At 40.9% G+C, this 26989-nt stretch overlaps 1 protein-coding gene and 1 non-coding gene across 6 annotated transcripts in view; one reads left to right on the forward strand and one right to left on the reverse strand.

The window, feature by feature from the left end:
• The window catches only part of Efcab14 (EF-hand calcium binding domain 14), a 40934-nt gene extending 17185 nt beyond the window's left edge, over positions 1-23749 (reverse strand). For 4 of the 5 annotated variants that reach the window (XM_042682604.1, XM_042682595.1, XM_042682586.1 and 1 more), the window contains exons 1-4: positions 22626-23749; positions 20691-20839; positions 13135-13280; positions 1678-1776 (exon numbers count right to left, since the gene is read on the reverse strand). In XM_042682604.1, coding sequence (XP_042538538.1) covers positions 1678-1776; positions 13135-13280; positions 20691-20839; positions 22626-22810 — 579 coding nt within the window. In that variant the 5' untranslated portion in view covers positions 22811-23749. The remainder of the gene's footprint in view (positions 1-1677; positions 1777-13134; positions 13281-20690; positions 20840-22625) is intronic. The other variant, XM_042682611.1, reaches the window with a different exon arrangement.
• Positions 7509-7615, forward strand: LOC122113094. The gene has a single exon (XR_006148376.1). It is a non-coding gene; the product is annotated as a U6 spliceosomal RNA (small nuclear RNA).
• Positions 23750-26989: the final 3240 nt, after the last annotated feature.

The raw sequence follows: 26989 nt of genomic DNA on the forward strand, positions 1-26989 counted from the left end.
TGTGGGAAAATATCCCCAGCCTTCCCATGTTTTTATTTTTATTATTGTAATGATTTGTGCAAAGGGTTTTTCACTGTGATATTTTCATACATGTATATATGCTCATGTTGGCCTTGAAATTGTGATTTACCTTTCCCTGTCTTCTGAGTAGCTAGGATTACAGGTGTGGGCTACCATGCCCAGCTGAATGAGAATAGGAAATACATGTTTCCCCTTGTACATTTAAATAGTTTCCTATACATAAAAATCTAAGCTATCTTCTGGATTTAAATGATTTTTCTCAGAGGAAAACCAAATCCTTCCTAAAGTTCACAAATCAGGGACCCATAAATCTGGGACCTATAAATCTGGGACCCATAGATAAGGTTTCCCTTAAACTACCCCTGTTAAGTCCTGCAGTAAACAGATGGCTAGAGCCAAGTCTGTAGACTGCCCACTGGGTCAGGAGTGAATTTTTACTCTATTGTTGTTGGTGGTGGTCATGGGGCTTGAACACAGGGCCTGGGCATTGCCCTTGAGCTCTTTTGCTGAAGGTTAGTGCCCTACCACTTTGAGCTACAATACTACTTTCGGTTTTCTGGTGGTTAACTGGAGATTAGAGTCTCAGGGACTTTCCTGACCCAGCTGGCTTCTAACTGCAACCTTTAGATCTCAGCTCCTGGGTAGCCAGGATTACAGGTGTGAGCCACTGGTACCCGGCTGAATGATGACTTTTGAACAAAATGAGGTAATATATATTATTGGCTCTAGGAAACAGTATTACAGAGATTAAGAAAAAATTCTACTTGGCAGTTATTCCTCTTCTTTAGATTTTTTTCAGCAACTATTGGACAGAATTAGGTCTTAGAGGATTAAGTTACTTTGCTTTCATTAGAACTAAGAAACCCAAGTATATTGGGAAGTCATTTAAAAAAGTTCTGTCCTAAGGAACATCCAAAAAAGCGCTACTATATGATGGGCTGTAGCCTTTTATTGAGATATGCTGATAATCCATTGTCACATTATTATTTTTAACCATGACAATTTTTTGTTATACTGATATTGAAGAATCCAACAGAACAAGAGGTAACATTTTCAGTATTAAGAAAAAAATTATATACATTAAAGTTACATATCTGGTCTGATTTGCTACTTCAATACTTAAATATAAGCCATATAAAGCAGTGCCCAGCATTATTAATGCGAGGCTTTGCAAAGAGTCAATGTACAGGGTAGAAGTTTCTAAGCTGGGATGCTGTGTAAGCCCTGTTGTTATAAAAGCTACAAGCATTCACAGATACCTACTGTTAGGAAATTCTCACTTGCTGGATGTATGAGCCCATTAGAACAGCACCAAGATAGTAAGCTCTTGTTTAGGGATTTTTTTTTTTTTAAAGCAGCAGCTGACAGAGCCATGTAAACTCAGCAATGAAACCCTGAAACTAATATTCCTATTATCTGCAAAGTGCCTGGCACATCCTGGAGGAAGCTCTACAAATGTTTACTCAATTAATGAATGCAAGGACAGATCAATTTCCTTTTCTAATGTAATACTGTCAGAATTGCTTAGGTACTGGAGGCCACAAAAGCCTGCCCTTTCTCACTTGACCCCTGGGAAGGACAGGCTTTTGAACAAAACTTATAAGGAGCTAGAATCCCATCAGTAGATCAATCTCAGTACTTGTACTTAGCACATACCTTCTGAAGTCCCTCTATCGTGGTGGGCAGGCTAATTAGGTCTGCAGCTGACTTAACATTGGCTTTGAGGTGATTTACTGCAGAAGTTAACATAGATATCTGGAAGGAAAAGAGTAAAAAAAAAAAAATCAATGAAAACACAGTATGTGAAGTGAATGCTTCCTTCCCAAGTTCTACAGTTGAGATATTAAAAGCATCTGTCAGCTCACAGTACCTTGGATAAGGTTCAGATTCAGGAGGTGACAATAACACCCCTGCCCAATTTAAACTAATGCCAAAGAGGAAAAGGTGCGTGTTGTTCTTTACCCTAGTCCTGCCAAGTTGCAAGGTCCAAAAGATGCAGTGATTACCACATAATCCTTCAACAGTTGGACAGGAAAAAAGCTAATAATCAAGGACCACTTCATGCTTCATATTGGTAAAATATAACATCTCAGTTATTTAACTGAACTTTTGTTCCTGTCCAGGTGGGAACATACATTATAAAGTAAAAGCCCATCATCACAAAATACAGTCTACAGGAACCATATCCCGACAACATGAATAGCACTTTCAACTATTTGGGGATTTGGTTTAATAATGTGATTAATATTTCAAACTCAATAGCTCAACCAAAGCATTATTTTGTCCCCTGAAGGGGTCAATAAATACCCACTGACTCACTGACTGATGCAACAAATGTATGAAAAAATAAGAAGTGAATAAAAATAAAATGTGGCTTTCCTTCTACTACTTAGGGATAGACTACCTTATATAGAATACAAAGGAATCTGTATAACATTCAATTTCAAGACTCAGAGATCATTTTCTAACAAGCCTCACAGTATGACTCAAAACACTCTTCAAAAGATCTCACCCTCCTGAATAGGTAGGATTACAGGCATGAGCCACCAGTATGCCCCCCCCCACTTGTAAACAGACATTTTGATACAAAATATCAGATGTGTTCTTTAGTAGAGAGACTTAATCATATCATTCTTCAAAGTGTTCCAAAATATAGTCTTACCAACATCCTAATTCCATCCAAAAACAAAAAAAACGAGGACTGGACACATGGCTTAAGTGGTAGAGCACCAGCAGAAAGTCAAGTGAGATCACAAGACCCTACCTCAAGAAAAAAAAAAAATGAGCTGGGCACTGGTGGCTCACGCCTGTAATCCTAGCTACTCAGGAGGCTGAGATCTGAGGATCGCGGTTCAAAGCCAGCCCGGCAGGAGAAACCATGAGACTCCTATCTCCAATAAACCACCAGAAAACCGGAAGTGGCGCTGTAGCTCAAGTGGTAGAGCGCTCGCCTTGAGCTGAAGAGCTGAGGGACAGCGCCCAGGCCCAGAGTTCAAGCCCCACGACCGACAAAAAAAAAAAAAAAAAATGATAGGTTAAAAAACCAACACAAAAAATGTGAGAAACCTCAGACTCAGGGAGATACTATCAATAAGCCTCTTAAGAATAACAATTACTAGAGCAGAGTACCCGTGGCTCACACCTATAATCCTAGCTATTCAGTTCACAGCCAGCCCGGGCAAGAAAGTCTGCAAGACTCTTATCTCCAATTAACCACCAGAAAAAAACAAAGTGGTATGGTAGTAGAGTGCTAGCCTTGAGCTGAAGAGATGAGGGACAGCTGACCCAGGCCCAGAGTTCAAGCCTCATGACTGACAAAAAAACAAAACAAAATGAAAGAATAGCAATTACATGAAGTTTTCAGGAAATAGGTATTTTCATGAATTGTTTTGGGAATGTAAATTGGAGAAGGCTTAATAAAATTGCTTTCAAAATCTGAAATATTGCTGGGTACCAGTGGCTCACACCTGTAATCCTAGCTACTCAGGAGGATCAGGATTATGGTTCAAAGGCAGCTTGTGCAGCAGTCTATGAGACTTTTATCTCCAATAAACCACTAATAAAGGAGCTGTGGTTCAAATGATACAGCACTAGCCCTGAGCAAAAGAAGCTCAATGAGAAGGCCTAGCTCCTGAGTTCAAACCCCAGGACTAGCACGTATGTGTGTGAACACACACGCACACATACACACACAATTGAAGTGTCCATATTCTTCATTCAACAACTTCCATTTCTAGAAATCTCTCTTGAAGACTACTTGCTCATGTGCACAGATATATACAAACAAGGATATCCAAGTTTCCTTATTTATAATAGCAAAGTACTAGGGTGGGGATCTAGCTCAGTGACACAGCACTTGTTTAGTGTGCATGAGGCCCTAAGTTTGATTCTCAGTACCACAAAAATAAAATAAATCAAGAGGTAGAAATAATCTAAATAATTACCACTAGGGATACAGATACATGTGTGTCCTCTAAAAAAGCAAGGTATAGAAAAACCCATATTCAATGTCCTCATTTATTTACAAATATGTACACTAGCCATAAGCTAACTCATATTAAAAGCTATTATGGTTTTGTAAATACACAGAACAGACTGGAAAGATACAACTCATACTACTGACTGCAAATAACAATGTAGACTGAAACACAAGTACATGCATGTGTGTATGAGGATTAAAGGGAAACTTGAATAGGATTTCTATATGTTCTGCATGTTCTATATATTCTGTAGGTTCTATATGTTTTATTATATAAATCTTTTATTCATATCAAAATTTTAAAATCAAAAGTGACATACATACACATAGGAAAACAGTATCACATAACTTAGGAAAAGGTTTGGAAGATTTCTTTGACTACCTTTTACTTTCATGTAAAAGTAGGACTTCCATAGCTATCAGAACATGTCTAGCAATAAAGTGGCTGAAAGGGAATACCTCTCCAGGTACATTTTTACACATTCTTACAAAATAAGTACAGAAGGACTGGGAATGTGACTTAGTGGTAGAGTGCTTGCATGAAGCCCAGGGTTCGATTCCTCAGTACCACATAAACAGAAAAAGCTGGAAGTAGCACTTTGTCTCATGTGGTAGAATGCTAGCCTTGAGCAAAAGAAGCTCAGGGATAGTGCTCAGGCCCTGAGTTTAAGCCCCAGGACTGGCAAAAAAAAAATAAAATAAAAAATACAAGAGGCCCAAAGCCAATTTAATGGACAATATAGGCCCCTTTCAATTATGTGGTTTACCTTTCAGCCTGGAGGCTGAATTCCCACTGATAATAACTGGCCAGGACTGAAAGAGACCACAAGCTCTGAGTAGAGACTATTCACCCAGGTGCTACAATAACCTGGGCCTATGGCAGAGTTAATATCAAGTATCTCAGGAATGGCAATGACCTTGTAGGCCAGTATGGCTGGTATGACAGCTGTGTGTGTGTGTGTGTGCGTGCGCGTGCGGCAGTCCCACAGCTTGAACTCAGGACCTGGGTACTGCCATACTGCCCTTGAGCTTCTTTTGCTCAAGACCAGTGCTCTACCACTTCAGCCATAGCTACATTCTCAGCCTTTTTATTTCTGGTAGTTAATTGGAGATAAGAGTCTCATGGACTTTCCTGTCTGAGCTAGCTTTATTTATTTATTTTTGCTGGTCTTGGGGCTTGAACTCTGGGATGGGTACTATCCCTGAGCTCCTTTTGCTCAGGGCTAGCATTCTTTTTTTTTTTTTTAAATTGTGAAAATACTGTACAGAGGGGTTATAATTACATGGGCAAGATAATGAGTACATTTCTTATCAAGCATTGTAGGCTCTTCCTTTGTTTCCCCTTCCCATCTCCCCCTGCCCCCCCCAATCCTCTTCCCTCAGGGCTAGCATTCTACCACTTGAGCTACAGCGCCACTTCTGGAGATACTAGTCTTTCAGGCTTTCCTGCCTGGGCTGGCTTTGAACCACAATCCTCAGATCTCAGCCTCCTGAGTAGCTAGGATTACAGGCATGAGCCACTAGTGCCCAGTTGACAGTTTTTATTTCATACCAAATCAGAGAAGAAATGGAAGTAGGAATAGGTAAAGTAGGTACTAATTCATCTTTCCTCGTTTCATAAAATACTCTAGGTGTAGGGTTTTAGCTGGATAACTGAAATAGGATGCTCTGGAGAGCTGACCATCAGTTCTGCAGTTACCTAACATACTTAGGGCATTTTACTTACTCAGACCTGAATCACAACTCTGGTCATCAGAACTCAGCTATATTCTTATAAATTACAAAACTAGATTCCCATCTTCCAGTCTTCCTCTCCTCAGTGGCGTAATGCCAAAATCTGTGGAAAACTACAAGACAGTTACATGTGTAATAAGACTGAAGAACGGAGGGGCACCTTCCCATTACTGTTTCTAGAACTCCTCTGGCCTCAAGTAGGCACATTCTAGAATGTGAGATTAGATTTAAGTATTATAGAAGTTATCACTGAATCATATTTTGGGATTTGAAGGGTCTAAAAACTTGAATTAAATAGAAACCATTAAGAAAAAAATCACATTTCAGCCAAAAGATAAGTCATGACTTTCATTCATTTATATGAATCTTTATTAATAGAATTAAAAACAGCTACTAGAGATCATTTAATACATCATTTAGTACTATAAAGTTGGAAATGTTACTTTTTTGCCTTGGGGATAAAATTAAGTGTTCTTTAAATAGTAAGAGTTACTACAACAATCATAACTCTCCCTAGCAGGGATCCAACAATGGAATCTTTGAGGAGCGTCTAGTGAATCCTGTAAGAGATATAAAGGTGGAAGGTAGAATGGGAACGTGGAAAGAAAATAGGCTCCCAAGACTTGAATATTCAGTGTTAGCATCACCACATAGCTGTGTGAACTTGGATAAACTATGTTAACTTTTCAAGGCTCCATCCATTTTTTTATCTGTAAAGTGGAGATGCTACTTTCTACTTCATATAGCTGTAGAAACAAAGGGTATCACATATATGCATCTAACAGTGGCCTACACAAAGAAAACCTTTAGCAAGTGTTATCTTCATTGGCACTATAATCACTATATTCTGTAGCATCATCATGGTACAATTTTCTGGTGATTTAGATGCATAGGCAAAATAAATAAATAAAAGGAAAAAAATCACAAAGGTATTTGGACTGAGTGCTTACAAAGATACAGAGAGTATAAAGAAGGACACTCCAGTGGGTAACAATGCTTGATAGGAAATGTACTCATTACCTTACTCATGTAACTATAACCCCTCTGTACAGTATCTTTACAATAAAAAAATACAAAAATTAAAAAGAAATAAAGTAAAAAAAAGGACACTCAAGGTCTTTCTTCAGAATGGCTCTTGTTGACTTTATATCTGCTCTCTTTATACCCGAAACTAAAGCTTAAAAGGAAAGACTACAATTCCTGGAACACAATGTGTTTCCTTTTTCTATTCTTTTACAGTCCATTCTCCTGAGTAGGTAATTATTGTGTAAAACAATGCAGCAAACTCTGAATTAGTGAATGCTAAACTATTGCTCCTAGGGGAAATAAAGGGTCGGGATTTGGTGAGTCCTGTGGTCGTAACATTTTTATTAATCTATCAATATAATACATAACCTTGTTGTATGTGTTTGTTATTTAATGCATAATTGTTGATCCATTAGCATCAAACTCACAGCCAACAGCACTACAAGTCATGCCTAAAGGAAGTCTACCTGATATATGTATTTATTTCGTGTGGAACATCAGTCGCCTTGCATTTAGAACACTAAACAGTACGTAGCATGGTTCTTGGGGACATTTAAACAGAGAAATCATCCACAGAAAGGATAAATATGTGAATAATGTGACACTAAACACACTAAAGACACTTGTTTATAGTTCAAGAACTCAAAAAAAGACTTGTTTATAGTTCAAGACTTCAAACAATTAGCTGAAACTCGTTTTTTTTTTTTTTTTTTTTGCTGCTATGCATGTCATAAATAAGTGCAAAAGCGTGTTCGCTTCGGCAACACATATACTAAAATTGGAACGATACAGAGAAGATTAGCATGGCCCCTGCGCAAGGATGACACGCAAATTCGTGAAGCGTTCCATATTTTTTAGAAAAAAAAAAAAAAAAAATAAGTGCAAAAGCCTCTCAAACACAGATTTGGGGTGAATTTGTAAATGTGTAACTAACAAATTATAAGGATTAGCTGTACTTTTTATTGCCTAGAGAGCTTTCCTATTTCTACAGAGTTCACTTGGCCAAGTTTTATTTCCCTGCAGGACTCAGTATCTTTGGGAAACCTCTCTTGACCCCAGTCTGGGTTGGCTATATAAGTATGTCCTCACAATACCATTTGGCCTATTGCTTATTGCTTGTCAAGCTATTTACAGTTATTTACTTTCTCATCTCTTTCATTTGTCTGAAAAATTCTTTTTTTTTTTTGTTGGTTGTGGGGCTTGAACTCTGGGCCTGAGTGCTGTCCCTCAGCTCTTAAGCTCAAGGAGAGTGCTCTACCACTTGAGCTACAGCGCCACTTCCGGTTTTCTGGTGGTTTATTGGAGATAGGAGTCTCATGGTCTTTCCTGCCCGGGCTGGCTTTGAACCGCGATCCTCAGATCTCAGCCTCCTGAGTAGCTAGGATTACAGGCGTGAGCCACCAGCGCGTGTTGTCTGAAAAATTCTTGAGGAGAGGAATAATGTTTTTAAATTTACTATGGTCTGAATGTTTGTGTCTCCCTAAAATGTATATGCTGAAACATAAGCCCCAATGTTATGGCATTATGAGGTAGAGTCTTCAAGAGGCCGTAAATTCAAATATGAGTACAGCCAAAAGAAATATAAATTTAGCTGGATATGGTAATCATAGCTACTTATGAGGCTAAGGATGGGAGGATTATCATTTAAGGATAGCCTGGGCAAAAAGTTCCTGAGATCTTATCTCAACCAATATAAAGCTTGGTACAGTGAAGAGTGTCTATCATCCCAGTTATGTGGAAAGCCTATATATTAGGAACAAGGCCCAGGCTGGCTGGGGCAAAAAGTAAAACCCTATCCAAAAATTAACAAAAGCATGGGCTGGGAAGGTGGCTCAGTGGTAGAGCGCTTGCCTTGCATGCTTGAGGCCCTGGGTTGGATTCCTCAGCACCACATAAGCAGAAAAAAAAAGCGCTAGCCTTGAGCTGACGAGCTGAGGGACAGCGCCCAGGCCCAGAGTTCAGGCCCATGACCGGACACCCCCCCCCCAAAAAAAAAAAATTAACAAAAGCAAAAAGAGCTGGGATTGTGGTTCAAATGATACAGTAACAGTCTAGCAAGTGGCATACCTTGAGTTCAAACTTCAGCAACACATACACAAAAAGAAGAGGTAAGCCAGGTGCTGTGGCTCATGCCTGTAATCCTAGCTACTCAAAAGGCTGATATCTGAGGATCACAGTTCAAAGCCAGCCTGGACAGGAAAGTCTGTGAAACTCTTTCTTTTTCTTTTTGTTTAATTGTGAAAATACTGTACAGAGGGGTTACAATTACATGGGCAACATAATGAGTACATTTCTTATCAAGCATTGTTGCCTCCTCCTTTGTTTCCCCTTCCTATCCCTTCCCATCTTTCCCCCCCTCACATTCCCCCCCACCCCCAACCCCCTGGCCAAAGTTGTAAAGTTCATTTTTCGACATAACGCCTTGTACATCTCATTGCTGCAATGGGTTCTGTGAGACTCTTATTTCCAATAAACCACAGAAAACCGGAAGTGGCACTGTGGCTCAATTGGTAGAGTGCTCACCTTGAGCTGAGGAACTGAGGGACAGAGCACAGGCCCAGAGTTCAAGCCTCACGACAGACCAAAAAAAAAAAAAAGAGGCAGTCTTTCAGATATGATATAGGAGGACTCTATTGTCATGAATGGGAGATTTATAAAAGAAGTCCAAGAAAACTCTTTTTCCTTTTCTGCCATATGAGGATATAGTAAGAAAGCACAATGTACAAAGCAGAGAATAAGCCTTTGTCAACTACCAGATCCACTGACACCTTGATCTTGGAATCTAGCCTGCACAATTGTGAGCAATCCAATTTCTGTTGTTTATGTTACCTAGTATATATAACAGCCTGATAGACTAAGACATAATCCAAAGCAGCTCAGCAAATATTTGTTGAATTAATGACCTTCAAAGAAAGGGAGATACTTCTTAAATGGTCAAGAGGGAATGGGTATAATATCAGAGACTTCATGCATAAAATAAGAAATACAAATGAGGTTTTAACTACTAAAGATCTTTCAAAGCAAAATTTGATTTTAATTTTCTCAAACTGATGGCTTTTTTTCCCCCCAGACTACATTAACTTCAGCCCACTTTGTGATAAGGACAAGTTTGTATTAAGTGATGTAATACATTTTCTTGTATTAAACCATCCTGAATTGTTTTGAAATTGCCACTAAAAGCATCTTGACAGTTACTTATAAATACAGAAACATAGTTAAATATTAATTTTACTTTTATAGCTATTTTAGTTCAGAACAAATACTTTTTACTTGAATAGAGTTGTGTAGCATTAATTTTAGAAAACCACTCAGAGTGCTGAGTTCCCTTTGGAAACCACATAGAGAGCTCTGCCTCACCACTGCCTATCTCTGGGCCCAGACCAGCAAGAATTCCTCTGTATTAGGTTATCTTCCTAAGTCACTCCTACAATCTCTGAAGGTATAGTAAAGCTAAAATGGAAAGAGATTCAATGCAACCATCCTATGTATATCCTTATATATAAAGCCCTAGGACTAAAGTAAACTTCTCTATGTATATGCTTCCTAAAGTACACCTTGTATTAAAAACAATGGCCAAACAGAGAACAAAATTATTCTTTGGTGTCTAGATTCCTAGTTAGAGAACTCAGGAACCAAAACCATAGATGTGAAAATGTATATGTCTTCAAGTACCCTTTCTTCTTTGGCTCTGTTCTTCACTGTCCCTCAGCTCCTCAGCTCAAGGTGAGCACTCTACTACTTGAGCCACAGCGCCACTTCCAGTTTTGAGTGGTTTTTGGAGATAAGAGTGTCACAGACTTTCTTACCGGGGCTGGCTTTGAACCACGATCCTCAGATCTCAGCCTCTTGAGTAGCTAGGATTACAGGCATGAGCCACCGGAGCCTGGATCTATGTTATTTTTTTTTTTTTAAAGGGAAATAGTTGATTTTGCCTCTTCATATGGAACAATATTATCTTTGACAACTGGAAACCAGTAGATGGCTCCAGGAAAGATGTAACTTATCTTTCAGCACTTCAGTGTGACCTATTTTCCCCTGCTGCAATCGCTGGCCAAATTACTCATTTGCTGTGTGAATGTAAGAAAGGGTACAATTGATATTATTTTTTGCACAAAAGGAATGAATATCTGTTTTTCTCTAGTTGTTCAGAGTGTAAAGATAAATGGCAACTAGTAAATACTAGGTACTAAAATCTATCAGCTATTTCATGCATGATTAAAAAATAGAAATGCGTAGAAAAGAAAATATCCTAAGGCATCATAAGCAATGTTCAAGGTTCTGTAGGCAGGGAAGCCCAAGAGCCTGCCTGCCACCAGCAGGTGAGAACCTTTCTGCTTTATCATATCAGAGGGCAACACATACATATGATAAGACAGAACAAATGTGCAGGCTTCAGTTTCTCTTCCTCTTTCTACCATCAAGAGGGCTCTACCTACAGGACCTCATTTGATGCTAATTATTTCCCAAAGGTTCCATCTCCAAATATGAATCTGGAACTAAATTTCCAAAACATGAACTGGAGAACACATTCAAACCACAGTATACATATTTATTGCATAATGATGTATAATCCTTACTGTTTCTGGCAAAAGTTTGAAAGCCACTTCCCTGGGCCATTAATGTGTGTGTGTGTGTGTGTGTGTGCGTGCGTGCGCCTGCTTGCCTGTTAATGTGGGTGTGTGTGTACGCGTGTGTGCGCACATGCGTGCCGGCCTGCCTCTACTAGGACTTGAACTCAGGGCTTCAGCTTTTTCACTCAAGGCTGGTACTCTACCACTTGAACCACACCCTGTTTCTGGCTTTTTGCTGGTTAATTGGAGAGAAAAGAATCTCACAAATTTTTGTGTCTGGGCTGGCTTCAAACCATGATCCTCAGATCCCAGCCTCCTGAGCAACTAGGATTACAAGCATGAACCATCCATGCCCTGGTGGACTTTGGTTTTATGTACTAAACTACCCTCCTCTAGACCACTATTAAAAAAATTGAGAACTGGGGGTATAGCTATAACCAGGGCAACTATATCCCCTTTTATATGTAAGATGCTACATCAACACCCTTAGAATAATTTATTTTTTCCAGTGGATTCTTTCCTTTAGAAGCAAAGTCTACAGAGCTCAGGACAACTTAGGGACTGGAAAAGAGTTTATGCTCCATGTTTTCTTGCCTGGTCAAGGTACTTAACTAACTCTTCCATTTGGTACTAAGCTATTCCAAAATGACTACTATATTCATCGATAGTTTGAAGATTTGTTTTTAGCAGAGTATATAGAATTACATCCCAAGACTGAATTTGTAAGTTTGTAGATTTTTTTTTTTTTTTGTCAGTCACAGAGCTTGAACTGGGCGTTGTCCCTAAGCTCTTGCTCAAGGCTAGTGCTCTACCACTTTGAGCCACAGCTCCAATTCTAGTTTTCTGGTGATTAACTGGAGATAAGAGTCTCACAGGGCCAGTTGCTGGTGTTTCACGTCTGTAATCCAAGCTACTCAAGAGGCTGAGATCTGAGGATCATGGTTCAAAGTCAGCTGGAGCAGTAAGGTCTATGAGACTCTTACATCTAACTAACTACCAGAAAACTGGAAGTGAGTGAAAGAGCTCAGGGATAGCATCTAGATCCTGACTTCAAGTCCTATGACCAACAAAACAATAACAACAAATTCTCATGGACTTTCTTGCCTGGGCTTGTTTGAACTATGATCCTCAGATCTCACTCTCCTAAGTAGTTAGGGTTGCAGGAGTAAGCCACTGGCACTCAGCAGTTTGTAACTTTTTTTTTTTTTTAACAAAATAAACTTCATTATCTAGTAATAATAGGGTATCTTTTTCTGGGGGTTGGAGAAACTGACTAAAGAATTTCCAGCTTCTAACTTGATGAAAATATTGTTCATTTGCAGAAAGGTTTAGCATTTAAAGTATTTGGTAAGTACATTTTGTGTCACTACTGAGGCTTGAACTCAGGGCTTTGAACTCTTGCCCAGCTTTTTGACTTCTAACTGGTAAACTCACAAGCCATGCCTTCATTTCAGACTTTTTGCTGATTAACTGGAGATATGTCTCTGGGATCTGTCTGTCTGGGTTAGCATCCAACTTTGATTCTCAGATCTCAGCTTCTTGAGTAGCTAGAATTATATAGGGTCTGTGATACATAGGAGCTCCCACTAGTAAGTACACTTTAAACCACTAGAAAACTGGAAGTGGTGCTGTGGTAGAGTGCTTGCCTTGAGCTGAAGAGCACAGGGACAGTGCCCAAGCCCCACGACTGACCACAAAAAAAAAAAAAAAAGTCAAACCACCTGAAGTGAATTCCCTATACTTATAACCAACCAATTGAAATTATTTATAGCTTCAACAGAAATAAAATAATAGGTTTGCTACCTGCTTATTCATTTCTGTGATGTTGATCCAGACTCTGTTCAAGCCCAGCTCCCCAGATTCAATCTTCTCAAGTTGTTTCTGTTTGCCTAGGAGGTCTTCATTAAGTTTGGGAATTTCCTGGAATGAGCTTTTCTGATTAGATTCCACTAAAAGCAAAAATAAGAACAATTACAAATAGATGTAAATTTCCCTAATAGTCCCAAAATGAAAAAGTGAATATGGGCTAGGAAATAAGATGGCTTAACAAAAGTCAGTTCTACATTGATAACGATATAACCCACATTTACTACCTATGCTAGTCTTTTATTTATGTAAATATACATCTTCAACACTAAACCATCTTTTTCACTGAAACTAATTCACTACTGGCAATGAACCGTAAAAGTCAGGTGACTTAGGTTGTAGAGTGGCTTTAGAGGTAGAATCCTACCTTAACATGAGCAAGGATCTGAGTTTAATCTCTCCTTCTTTAAAAAGCATTTTCCTTTTTAATAGACATAAGATATTGATAATGGATGGTTCTCCAGGAAAGAAAACAAAAACATCCACATCATATTCTTTCCCAACTCTTAAGAGTACCTAACTAGTTATTATGTACTTTCTCTAAAACCAAAAACTGACTTAAAAGATCAATATAAAAAATTTACTAAAACATAAGCTCCCAAGACTTGGTTTTGCTCAGCTTTGTATGGTCTGCTCTTATAATACATCTGGTACATTTTAGATGCTCAACAAGTATTATCTGAATGAATCTGGCCTTTCGGTACCTCCCAATCATGTTTTTTTTTTTTTTTTTTTAAATCACTTTACCTTCCTCTTCAATCTAACAAAGAAAACAAACAAGACCCAAACAAGCTCAGAAACTGAGGGTCGTTGAGCAAGCCTGTTATATAAAAATTTTAAAATAATAAAAGAAATGTTACTTTTATTCATTGTTTAAAAATACTTGCCAGTGGATTTCATTATAAATAATACTTCCCTAAGTGCTTTTAGTACAGCTTTTGATTTATATATGGTTTTTCATCCATCTCTGACAGCAAGAATATTTCACTCTCAGTCTAAACTAATGTAATATGTAACAAACATCCTTATACATTTTCAGTTAGGCTGTAAAGAAAATTGCTGGAATGTGTGCCATACTAACGTGGTCAAACCTCCCAAGAGGTGGAGGTGGTAGGTCTCTCACTTTCCTGAAGTCTGTATGCATGAAGTAGAAGGTAGAAGTAGAAAAGGAAAGAGGACAAACACATAAATAATCTGGGTTACAATTATTAACTAATAAATATAACACAACTGACAAGCTCTGAGAACACTCTGGATACTGAGAAGTTTATAAGCCAAAAGGGGACCATAATCATTATCTGATTTGGTCTTTTTAGGAGAGACAAGCCAAGTAGAGGCATTTTTATTATATAAATGGGAGGAAGTACAGCGAACAAACAATTTAGGATTACTAATTCATGTTCTTTCAACATGGAAACTAACTCACTTAAAATTTAATATGTTAACTTTCAAAAGAGTTTCCCTAGTTCTTTTGATTTTTCTATCTTTAAAGTTGGCAAATGTAATTTCTACACAGTCTTCAAATACAACATATATAATGACAATAGGAATTCTTCATATTTATATAGTGTCTTTAGTTTGCAATGTAATTATATAAGTATTATTTATCCTCTACTGAGTGCCAGCTCTGTACCGGGCAGCAGTATACCCAAAAGACTCTGAATCTCTTAGTCTAGAATGGAAGGTGTGGTCACAGTATTATACAGTGTGACTGATGCTTTAACATAGAAATGCCCAAAATTTTTGGTGGCAATAGTACACCTTCATGGTTTATGGATAAGAAAATAATGGATCAAAAGAAATATGATGATATCCAAATTTTATAGCTAGTAACAAGAAGCCAGGATCCAGTCAAACCTTCTCCTCCTAGGACCAATATTCTTTCTAGTATACTCTAGATATCACAGATGCATTCTAATGCCTTTAGTCTCACAAGGCTATTTGTAAATTCCGAATGAAATATCAAACTATGACTGTGCCTCTATGGTCAGTAAAGGAGATGTCTGATATATTAGTGCTTCTCTTCTCTTACATACACTTGTCCTTTAATGTTCTATAGTTGGTCGACTGAGGGCTGGTTGGGTACAGAAATTTCCTTAAAATAACTGTAAGGTCTTTGATTTGCAGAATACTTGGTTCTGGAAAAATGATACTCAATTAAAAGTCTCAAAGCCAGGCCATACTTTTTTTTTTTTTTGGAGGGGGCCATTACTAGGGTTTGAAGTCAGGACCTACCACTTGCTAGGAAGTTGCTCTGCCACTTGACCCACTCGGCTAGCCCTTTTGGGGTTAGTTATTTTTTTGATAGCATCTTGCTTTATGCCTGAGCTGCACTGGTCTGTGATTTTCCTATTTGTGTTCCCTGCATTGCTAGATAGCAGGATAATACCACTATGCCCAACCATTAGTCAAAAGATGGAGTCTCTTGAACTTTTTTTTTTTTTGGGGGGGGGGGGGGGCTGGGCTAGCCTTGAATTGCAATCCTCACAACCTTCACCTCCCAAGTAGATAGAATTATATGTTTGAGCCACTGTGCCTGGCCCAGCCCATGCTTTTAATTCAAGGATCAAGTTATTATTATTATTATTATTGTTTTTTTTGGGGGGGGTACGGTCGTGGGGCCTGAACTCTGGGCCTGGACTCTGTCCCTCAGCTCTTCAGCTCAAGGCTAGCGCTCTACCATTAGAGCCACAGCGCCACTTCCGGCTTTTTTCTTTTTGCTTATGTGGTGCTGAGGAATCGAACCCAGGGCCTCATGCATGCAAGGCAAGCGCTCTACCACTGAGCCACCTTCCCCGCCCCGATCAAGTTATTCTTGACCACAAAGATAAATGCAAGCCTATCTGCTTTGCTTTCCCGTTCATTTGTATTTTTACAATCCTCCCTTCCTTTCCTAATTAAGTGCTTTGAAAATTTATTGACATGAAGAACAAAGGACTTGGAATTTCTCAAAAAGATGTTAAAGCGAGTCAACAGGTGGTCTTATTTGAATCAGCGAATTTTAGAGTCACATGTCTCATTGAAAAAATAGTAAAAATTAACTTGCTGAAATTTAAAGTAGGACTGAAATTGAAGGAAAGATCATTTAAACTTAACAAGATTGACAAAACTTTAGTTTTCAAAAACACTTGGGCAAAACCGACAACAATAACCCAGTTTATGAACTGACTGTTAATCTAATATCCTCCTTCAAGAAACCCTTCAGAGTAGCCGGGCACTGGTGGCTCACGCCTGTAATCCTACCTACTCAGGAGGCTGAGATCTGAGGATCATGGTTCAAAGCCAGCCTGGGCAGGAAAGACTGTGAGACTCCTATCTCCAATAAACCACCAGAAAACCAGAAGTGGCGCTGTAGCTCAAGTGGCAGAGCGCTCGCCTTGAGCTGAAGAGCTGAGGGACAGCGCCCAGGTCCAGAGTTCAAGCCCCATGACCGTCCAAAAAAAAAAAAAAACCCTTCAGAAAGTCCAAGGATATTACAGATGCTGAAAAAGCAAAGCCAAAAGGAAAACCACTTTGATAACCCCAAATCTGCTTTACTTAGCTGGCTGACCAATATAGTCATGTCCTGGGGGATGATGCTCAGTGATTGAAAGTTGGCTTCCTTGTCTAGGGTGTAATTCCTGTCATCTGAATACACTCATTCTAGACTGGTATTAACAAGTGCTCAAAAAATATTATTGACTGGCTATTAAGCTTGCTATATATGCTACATTTTTCCAAACCAAGAAATTCCCTGACAACTAGCCAAGGTATAAATTATCTGGTATCCCAGCTGGGCGTTGGTGGATCATGCCTATAATCCTAGCTACTCAGGAGGCTGAGATCTGAGGATCATGGATCAAAGCCAGCCTGGGCAGAAAAGTCCCCATGAGATTCTTATCTCCAATTAACCACTCCATAATCAGAAGTAGTGCTGTGGCTCAAGTGGTAGAGTGCTAGCCTTGAGAAAAAGAGCTCAGGGACAGCATCCAGGCCCTGAGTTCAAGCCTCACAACCAACCAAAACCCTCCAAAAACCAAATAAATTATCTGGTATTCCACAAACATTGGCACAGAACAGATGGAGAAAGGAACCCACAAATGGGAAAACTAAGCCATTTTTTGAAATGTATAAATATATAATTGCTATATGTGATCACATCAAGCTATAACATAGGCCTAGGAAGACCAACTAATTATGGAAAGTTGATGGTACAGACAGGTATGTTCAGTGGTTATTTATAGGTAAACATTGTTTTGGGACCCTTGTTTTCTAATTACCATTACTACTTACATAAAAAGAAAACTATGGCCTTTCAAACACCTTACTATACTGCAAGGATAAATATCAAGCAGAAAAAAAAAATCGTAGTATAGAAATCTCATTCTTCCTTGCACTGTTCTCTGAAGAAACATGCAGGCCAGGATGATTCTGGAAGAACTATGGGTTATCAATCCAATTTTCTGAATTGAGAAACCCAAAGAAAACCAAAGTGAGTATTTCAACTTTCTTTTTTTCAAGCACCAGAAAAATACTATCAACATAATGAGGATGAGCTGTCCCTAGATAAGGTTTAAGACCTGAATAATGTAGGCAGCCAAGAGAAGAGTGGATGAAGGAAAGGTAAAATGTTATGATTTTCTAAGCTTCACATGGAAAATAAGAACTCTAATTCTAGTTCTGGAGCCAGAATTCCTTATGACCTTGCTTGAGAAAGCCTAGTGTTAGTTTTCTGGTATACTAATACTGTTAAGATTAGGACAGCTGTAATAAAGTTGAGCTTAGAAAATAACTCTTGAAACCTAGAGACAAAAAAATGTCATTGTTGGGGCTGGGAAGGCAGCTCAGTGGTAGAGGGTCTGCCTTGCATGCATGAGGCCTTGGGTTTGATTCCTCAGCACCACATAAACAGAAAAAAAAAAGCGAGAAGTGGTGCTGTGGCTCAAGTCATAGAGAGCTAGCCTTGAGCTGAAGAGCTGAGGGACAGCGCCCAGGCCCAGAGTTCAGGCCCCACGACCACTACCACCAACAAGAAAAGTCATTGTTGCTAATAAAAGAAAAAATTAGTTACATCTGATTGGAATGCTATAAAATGTACCTTTTCATCCAAAAATAGTCAGGATGCATAATACTATTGTGACACACAATATTTTGTAACTTGAAAAGTCCCTTAAGGGCTGGGAAGGTGGCTCAGTGGTAGAGTGCTTTGCCTTGAATGCACGAAGCTCTGGGTTCAATTCCTCAGCACCACAAAAGCAGAAAAAGCTGGAACTGGTGCTGTGGCTCAAGTGGTAGGGCAGTAGCCTTGAGCTGAAGAGATAAGGGTCAGCGCCCAGGCCCAGAGTTCAGGCCCCACAACTAACAGAAAAAAAAAGAAAGGTCCCTTAAACATTAAACTTCATTCATGAGACAAAGTATTTGTCAGCTATACAATGTTTAAGATAGGCACAGTTATGATAATTACAAACCCTTCATGAATATGTAGTTTGCCTTGGGAATCACAAAATTTTCTAAAATTGAAAATGATAACATCAATAGAATTGAAAAGTTTTCCCACTGAAATAGATGTGACAAATAAGCAAAGCTAAAGATAGGAAAGAAATCTATTATTTCTTGCTCTATACTTAAAACAGTTGATAAATGGGCAAGCAAGCAAACAGAGAAACTCTAGCTCCTCTGGAACTTTCACCAAGCTTCAGATTACTGATATCAAAACAAGTTCTGAGAACTTGGAGCAATGTATACAGGCTTCCTTGGGCACTGGAAATACTGATGCAGTATAGTAGTGGTTGTAAATATGAACAGTAGGGCAGCAAAAGGTCAAGTAATCAGATAGAAGTCTCCTCACTGCCACGCTAAATCTCTAAAGTTTCATAATCTTTCTGCTATTCTGTTTTTGTTGTTGCAGAATTTGGGATCGAACTTAGTGCCTGTGCTTGTTAGGCAGGCACTTTACTTTGTACTTTATTTTTGAGATGGGGGTCTGTGTTTATGACAAGGATAGCCTGGACTATAACCCTCTGACTTATGTTTCCCATATCGCTGAAATGACAGGTGCATGCCATCAAACTCAACTCTTTTTGGTTAAGATGTCTTGTACTTTTTGCCTGAGCGGGCCTTGAACCTTGATCCTCCCAATCTCTACTTCCCAAGTAGCTAGAATTTAATGTATGAGCTCCCATACCAGCCTTAACCTTTCTCTCTTTTTTTTTTTCTGGTCGTGGGGCCTGAACTCTGGGCCTAGGCGCTGTCCCTCAGCTCTTCCTCAAGGTGAGTGCTCTACTGCTTGAGCCACAGTGCCACTTCCGGTTTTCTAGTAATTTATTGGAGATAAGAGTGTCACAGACTTTTCCTGCTCGGGCTGGCTTTGAACCATGATCCTCAGATCTCAGCCTCCTGAGTAGCTAGGATTACAAGCGTGAGCCACCAGCGCCCGGCTTATAGGTTTTATTTATTTAAATTTTGTTGTATCGTAAAGATGCTGTACAGAGGGGGTACATTTTTTGTTGAACATTGTTACCCACTTCATTGTTGTTCTCTCATTATCCTTTCCTTCTCCCAACTCCTCCACATGAAGTTGTAAAGTTCATTTCCGACACAGTGTCCTGTGAGTGTCATTGTTGTAATGGGTCATTTTTTGTACTCTTTCAGTATTTTATTATTTCCCTTCCCTTCTTCCAATCAGATAAATGCATATACAAGATGGAGGGTATCAGAATTGAAGACAGAGATTGCCAGGGATAAACAAATGGAAAAAGAAAAATGAAATAAAATAAGACAAAAAGATGGGCTGGGAAGGTGGTTCAATGGTAGAGTGCTTCCCTTGCATGCCTGAGGCCCTGGGTTCGATTCCTCAGTACCACATAAGTAAGAAAAGCCAGAAGTGGCATTGTGGCTCAAGTGGTAGGGTGCTAGCCTTGAGCTGAAGAGATGAGGGTCAGTGCCGAGGCCCAGAGTTCAGACCCCACAACCAACAACAACAAAAAAAAAGATGAAAGAACTAGGGCTGAGAATGTGGCTTAGTGGTAGAGTGCTTGCCTAGCATGCATGAAGCCCTCAGTTCGATTCCTTAGTACCACAAAAAAGAAAAAGCTGGAAGTGGTGCTGTGGCTCAAGTGGTAGAGCCATAGCCTTGAGCACAGAGAGGCTCAAGGACAGTGCCCAGGCCTTGAGTTCAAGCTCCAGGACTGGCAAAAAAAAGAAAAAAAAAAGACCTGTTGTTTCCATGTCTTGGAGTTCATTTCAATTAGCATCATTTTGTATGATCATATGTTCTTATCTCTTTCAGGACTAACCTAGGCTTAGGCTAATTATTATACATGAGGGAAACCAGAGAGGTTTTAAAATAAGTGTTAACACCATTCAAGCTATCACCTGAGACAGAGTATAAAAAAGCTGAATGGAATGTACAATTGTTTCACCCAGTGGGCAAACTCCTAATTCTGCATAGGCCAATTTGTCCTAAAACCTGGAAAAAGGTCCAAGATTATGCCCTGAAAGGGGTGACCACTTACTTGTTCTAAACTTTTCCTTGAGGGCATCCAGATCCTCCTTGAGAGCAATTTGCATCCATACCAAGCCAACACAGGCCACCACACAGGCCGCGAGGATGACAAAAGCACAGAGGGGATAACAGATCTTGCAGCAGCGTAAGTAGTCTCCTCTGTCAGAAGAACAAACTCAACCATGAGTGGGAAAGTGATTACCAAGATAGCTTTATTAGAAACAGTACATGTGTGCTGCCCTGAAATTATCTTCTCTAATGACTAGCCAGTGAATTTACCAGGGGAGATAAAACTTACATTTAAATAGCAGCAGGATGAAAATTACTAAATAAAAGTTACCCACAAAAAGTTCTTCTATTAGTTACAAGGGTTTCAAATTGTACAAAAACCAGGAAGTTCCTATGCGTGATGACAAGCTCCTGTAAGCTCTGTAGATCACTGCCATCATCGTCATTTCATAAGGTGGTCTTTGGAGAGAAGCTCAGTTAGGAAAAGTATGAAAACCAAGCCAGATGTAATACTGCATTCTTATAATCCCAGCTACTCAGGAGGCAAAGGCAACCTAGCCAGACGCTGTCTCAAAATAAAGTAAAAGAAAAAAAATGGGGGCTGGGAAGGTGGCTCAGTGGTAGAGCGCTTGCCTTGCATGCATGAGGCCCTGGGTTCGATTCCTCAGCACCAAATAAGCAGAAAAAAAAAAAGCCAGAAGTGGCACTGTGGCTCAAGTGGTAGAGCGCTAGCCTTGAGCTGAAGAGCTGAGGGACAGCGCCCAGACCTAGAGTTCAGGCCCCACGACCGGACCCTCCCTCCCCCCCCCCAAAAAAGTACAAAAACAAGTAGTTCTGTGTAATTCTCTAACAGCCTGGTATTTTCTACCTATCTACTTGTCTCTATCAAATATATGTTCCCTCCAAAAGACCATGGTTCAGTTTATTGAAACTTTATAAACTTTTGAGCACATTTTATTGTAAATGGAATAAAAGAAATAGGATGTGTAGATTTGAAGGATTTCAGTGCACTCTAACTTACTGGTTCAGAAGGAAGGAAAGAGAAGCAAGCTAGATTTCACATTAAACTCCACCCAGACTTCAAGGTCTAAACTACTTTAGGAGGATTAACTATTTCAGAATTGAAACTTCATCTGATCTTCATATCTCAAATACAAAATTCCTGTTAACTACCTAATGACAAAACTCAACAGAAATCAAACTCTTCTTTAACAAAATAAAAGGACACAGACATTTTAAACAAACAAATATACAAAGGATACAAGGCTCTTTTAGCATCCCAATGTTTTGCTGCACCCTAGCTTCCACATCCTCAGCAGAATCCTTTCTTCTTTTAGTGTGCTCTCTTACAGGGTCCAAGAGCATCTGAGGTTTCCTTTGGCCCTTTCTCAATATGAGAACTTATCCCTAGTCCCTAAAAGTCACTACTTGATTTGTTTAGTGATTATTCCAACTGAAAAGTTTGGGGAAAAGTTGCCTGTTTTGCTCCTTACTGTCTAGTTATTTCCAAGCTCATACTATATATATGTATAATATATATATATATACTACATATATACTATATGTATACTACATATAGTATACATATATTAAGCTCAATTTATCTATATGGACATATATAGGCAGGCACACACACACACACACACACACACACACACACACACACACACACACGTTTAGTCCCAAGGTCTCCATTCTTAAGATTTATTACTCTTTGGGCTCTCAGCACATTTCCCAAGTCCTTGCTTCCACTCTAGATTGAGTTCTTCTTTCTATACCTAAAGATTGACCTCTTAAAATCTGTTTGTTTTTGTCTTCCAAAATTTACATCCTTTTTTCTTCCTAAGGATTTCCCTCCTCTTTACCTTCCCCTGAGGCAGTGTAAGATGTGTTTGACCCATCCTATCTATCCTATCTCCACTACTGCATCACTTACTTGATAAAGCGAGAACGATTTCCAACTATACCGAATTCCTCTTCCTCTTCTGAGCTGGACTCTGAGTCTGAATCAGGAGGCTCAGTGCGAAGCAAACGGTGGCTGCTTGGGCCTTTCTTGGGTTTCTTTCTCCGGCTGTCTGCAGCCAAGCCGATCAGTGCATTGAGCTCTTTGCGCTTTTTCATCTTCTTGTGTGGGGTGAGTGGAGCACCCACTCCTGAGCTGCCAGGTTCGTACCCGACGCCCAATTCTCTTGCTACTTTGGCGCTACCTTCCAGGGTGGGAAATCTTGGGCCAGAGGCCTCTGATCACTCCCACCCAGAGGTGGGACTGACCAGATCCGCTGGGAGTTGGAGAACAGAAGCCCAAAGGAAATTGGAACTCAGAAGGGTAGGGGAAGTTACATAGAGGTGGTCAAGGAGCCCGTGATCCAAATGGACAAAACCCTGGGCATGGAGTGTCAGTTTAGAGTGAAATGGGGCAATTTTTATCTTCCAAAGACTAATAAAAAGTTATGTCAATTACTCCAGATAAGCGGCCAAAAGTATGTGCAGGGGCTGGGGAAGGAAGGGCATACGGAACGCGTACTTTGGACCTCCGGGAAGGGATTTGCAATGGAAAGCGAAAAGAAACTTGTTCTTGAATGGGAGGAGAGGAGGAGACGCAGAGCACAGTGGGAGCTCGCTGGTCCTCGGCTGGAGGTGGCGGCCGGAGGAGGCTCAGCCGCCACAACCCTGACACCGCCTAGACGCCAAGAGAAGGTCGAGGTCAGGGAGCCGGCTGGAGCTTGGGATGATACCGTTCTGTGGCTTCTGTCCTGAGTCTGATGGGAGTCTGGTTCGGAGCCGGTCCCGTGGCCGGGGAAACGCCAGCCCTGCTGTCCGGGCCGGCGGGGGGGGGGGGGGGGTGCGGTGCCGAAGGGGCGGCCGCTGCTCTGCCCGCCTGAAGCGCCCCAGCGGAGTTTGAGATGTTCGGCAACTCACACGCGCCGCCCCCTCTCCAGCCGCGACTCCGGCCCCAGCTCCGGCCGCGGCTGCTCTCGACACACTGGTGGCGAAGGCGGCGGAGGCGGCCGCGGGCTCCAGACCCGGGCCATCGCTCCGGCGGCAGCTCACTTCCCCTTTGGCAGCGGCCACCGGCACCGCCTGGCAGTAAGCCGCGCCCTCATTGGTCGGCCGTTGGCAACGTCATGGCGAAGAGCGCGAGGGGAGCCGGGGGCGGGGCATTAAAGGGGCCCCGGCTCCAGTGAGGGCCAGGGTCAGCCTCTGTGTGTGGGAGGCCCCGCCCCCAAGAGCGCCACCTGATTGGCAGCTAATTGAAGTGGGCGAGGCCAGGCGAGGCGGGGCGGGGAGGGAAATTTTAGTCGCGGAGCTTGGGAACTGGGCTGGCAAATCACCGCGCTGCTCGACCTGCTCGGAAAGCTCACCTGCTGTCTGGAACTGCTGCTGTGAACTGCACAACTAGCCTACAGGCTCCACCTCTCTTAGTTTTGCAAGCTGTTTGTTAAAAGTGTTAGCTCAGCTGGGCGCCGGTGGCTCAAGCCTGTAATCCTAGCTACTCAGTGAAAGAGGATCGGACGAGTCCATCCCGGGGGACCACGCAAAGGCAGGCAGGCACAGGAGAAAGATTACTGTAAGGTTTACTAGAGGAGCCATATTTCCCCCAAGAGGGGGCACATGACCTCCGTCCCCACCCATGTAGCCGGAGGGTCTGAGGGGTAGAAATTGAGGAGAGAGGGAGGGGCCAGCTGTCTGGAGGGTTCTCCAGGAATGGGATGGGTCCCAGATCTGGGTGAAGCTGAGGACCAAAGGTGAGCATAATACTCACACTTAGGAGGCTGAAAATCTGAGGATCGTAGTTCAAAGCCAGCCCGCAGGAAAGATGGTGAGACTCATCTCCAATAAACCACCAGAAAACTGGAAGTGGCACTGTGGCTCAAGTGGTAGAGCTGAGAGGCAGAACCCAGGCCCAGAGTTCAAGACCCACGACTGACACCCCCCCCCCCAAAAAAAAAAAGTTTAGGCACGTTTTAAATTAATGACAAGGTTGCATTCATTCACTCATTCATTCATTCACTCAATACATGCTATTGAGGGCGGCATTTTAGAAGAATAAAGCAATAAACAATCACTGTCTTGCCTTCCTATTTAGTAAATAAAAATATAAGAGGACAGCCAAGTTTGAATTCAGATAAATTGTGACTTATTTATTTTAGTTCAAGTGGGCCCCTTGCAAACGTCTGAGAGGTTGTTTATTGTTTTATCTGCCTGCCTGTTCTTGCAGCTTACACTCTAGTGGGAGAGCACCAACCCACAAACATATTAAATGTGGGAAGGTGATGTGGTGATGAGGAAAATGGAAAGAGGATAATGTAAGGGGAGTGCCTCTGTGATTGGGGAACCTTGGGTCAGTGGTCCTGAGGGCATGAGGGAGTGAGCAGAGCTATGGCTTCAGGAAGGCCTGACCAACAAGACCTGAGGCTGGACTTGAAAAGCAAAGAATGGTAGGAAATGAGGACAGAGTCATCTGGGGCCAGACATTGTAGGGTCTTCAGTAAAGCTGGAAAATCATTGGGGGCTTTAAGTGAAGAGAAGCATACTCTGAATTTAGTTTTTTCTTTCTTTTTCTTTTTTTTGGGGGGGAGGGTCTGGTTGTGGGACCTGAACTCTGGGCCTGGATACTGTCCCTCAGCTCTTCAGTTCAAGGCTAGCACTCTACCACTTGAGCCACAGTGCCACTTCCGGCTTTTTCTTTTTGCTTATGTGGTGCTGAGGAATCGAACCCAGGGCCTCATGCATGCAAGGCAAGCACTCTACCATGGAGCCACCTTCCCAGCCCCTAGTTTTTTCTTTCTTTCTGCTTATGTAGTGCTGAGGAATTGAACCCAGGGCCTCATGCAGGTGAGAGGCAAGCAGTCTACCACTGAGGCACTTTCCCAGCCCTGAATTCTTAGTTTTTAAAAACATCATCACTTGGCTACTATGTGGGAAAAAAAATGAGAAAGAGTGAAGAACACCCAGGCTTGTCTGTTCCAGGCCAGCTAGAGGTGATGATGATGATGATGATGATGATGATAGGCCAGGGTGGCAGCAGTGGGGAGGGCAAATATTCTGGATTCTTGTTCTTGTTCTTCAAGATCTTTAATTAGCATACTAATTGTTCAAGCAGTGTTTCACTGTGACTTTCCATACATGCATACAATGGACTCCATCAACCTCCATCCCTCTGTCATTTTCCCACATCCTCTAGCCTGCTTAAAACAATTTCAACAGGTTTCATTGTTCTAGTTCTGTTCATGCAAACAAATTACTAAGAGCCTACTCACCCTCATTCACCATCTCTACCCTCTCCACTCCTGCCACCCCACAACAGAGCCTATTTTATTCTCTTGTCATTCTTTTTTTGTATTGTTTATTAATTGTGCTAAAGGGTTACACTATGGTATTTTATACTGGCATGTATTACATTTCAATTAGAAAACTCCCCTCTATTGCTCTCTCTTTCTCTATGCTCCCTTTATTGTTTAGCAGCTCTCACTGAGACTTTTTATACTATTTCCGTACATAGGCACAATGTATTTTGATATTGATATTATTCACTTTTCTGGATGTTTCTTGAAGACAGAACTAATAATAGTTGTAGGTGGATTAGCTAAAAGGCACAAGAACTAAGAGGAGCTATGGATGACCCAGAGACTTGGGGTGGAACAAGCAGAAGAACATTGCCATTTACTGAATGGAAGAAAGTTTGTAGCAAGTTTGAGAAGCCAATTTGATATTTACATGGTGATATCCAATAGGTTGCTTGGTTTGCCTGTTAGGACTTCTGGATGGAGACAGGGGCCTGAGATATAAACTGTGGAGTTTTCAGATATAAATGATATTTAAAGCAAAATATATTGAGTTACCTGGAAGAAAGTCACTTCAAATATTTTTCAATACTCATATTCTTATTGTAGTAATGCCATTGCCATTGTCTGGGTATTCTTACCTGAAGTCAGAGTCTAGATCTGATTTGTCTTTAATAACAATGAATGACCCAATAAGTATGTGACAATTATGTAAGTGGGCAATGTTACATAAAGCTACGGGGATGAGTTTTATTTTATTTATTTATTTATTTTTGGGTCCGGTAGTGGGGCCTGAACTCTGGGCCTGGGCATTGTCCCTCAGCTCTTCAGTGCTCTACCACTTGAGCCACAGCGCCACTTCCGGCTTTTTGCTTTTTGCTTATGTGGTGCTGAGGAATCGAATCCAGGGCCTCATGCATGCAAGGCAAGCGCTCTACCACTGAGCCACCTTCCCAGCCCTATTTTTATTTTTATTTTTTATTTTTTTTGTCGGTTGTGGGGCTTGAACTCTGGG

Source organism: Dipodomys spectabilis, unplaced genomic scaffold (assembly GCF_019054845.1).
Source record: "Dipodomys spectabilis isolate Male_0828 unplaced genomic scaffold, ASM1905484v1 ptg000002l, whole genome shotgun sequence".
Lineage (NCBI taxonomy): Eukaryota > Metazoa > Chordata > Mammalia > Rodentia > Heteromyidae > Dipodomys > Dipodomys spectabilis.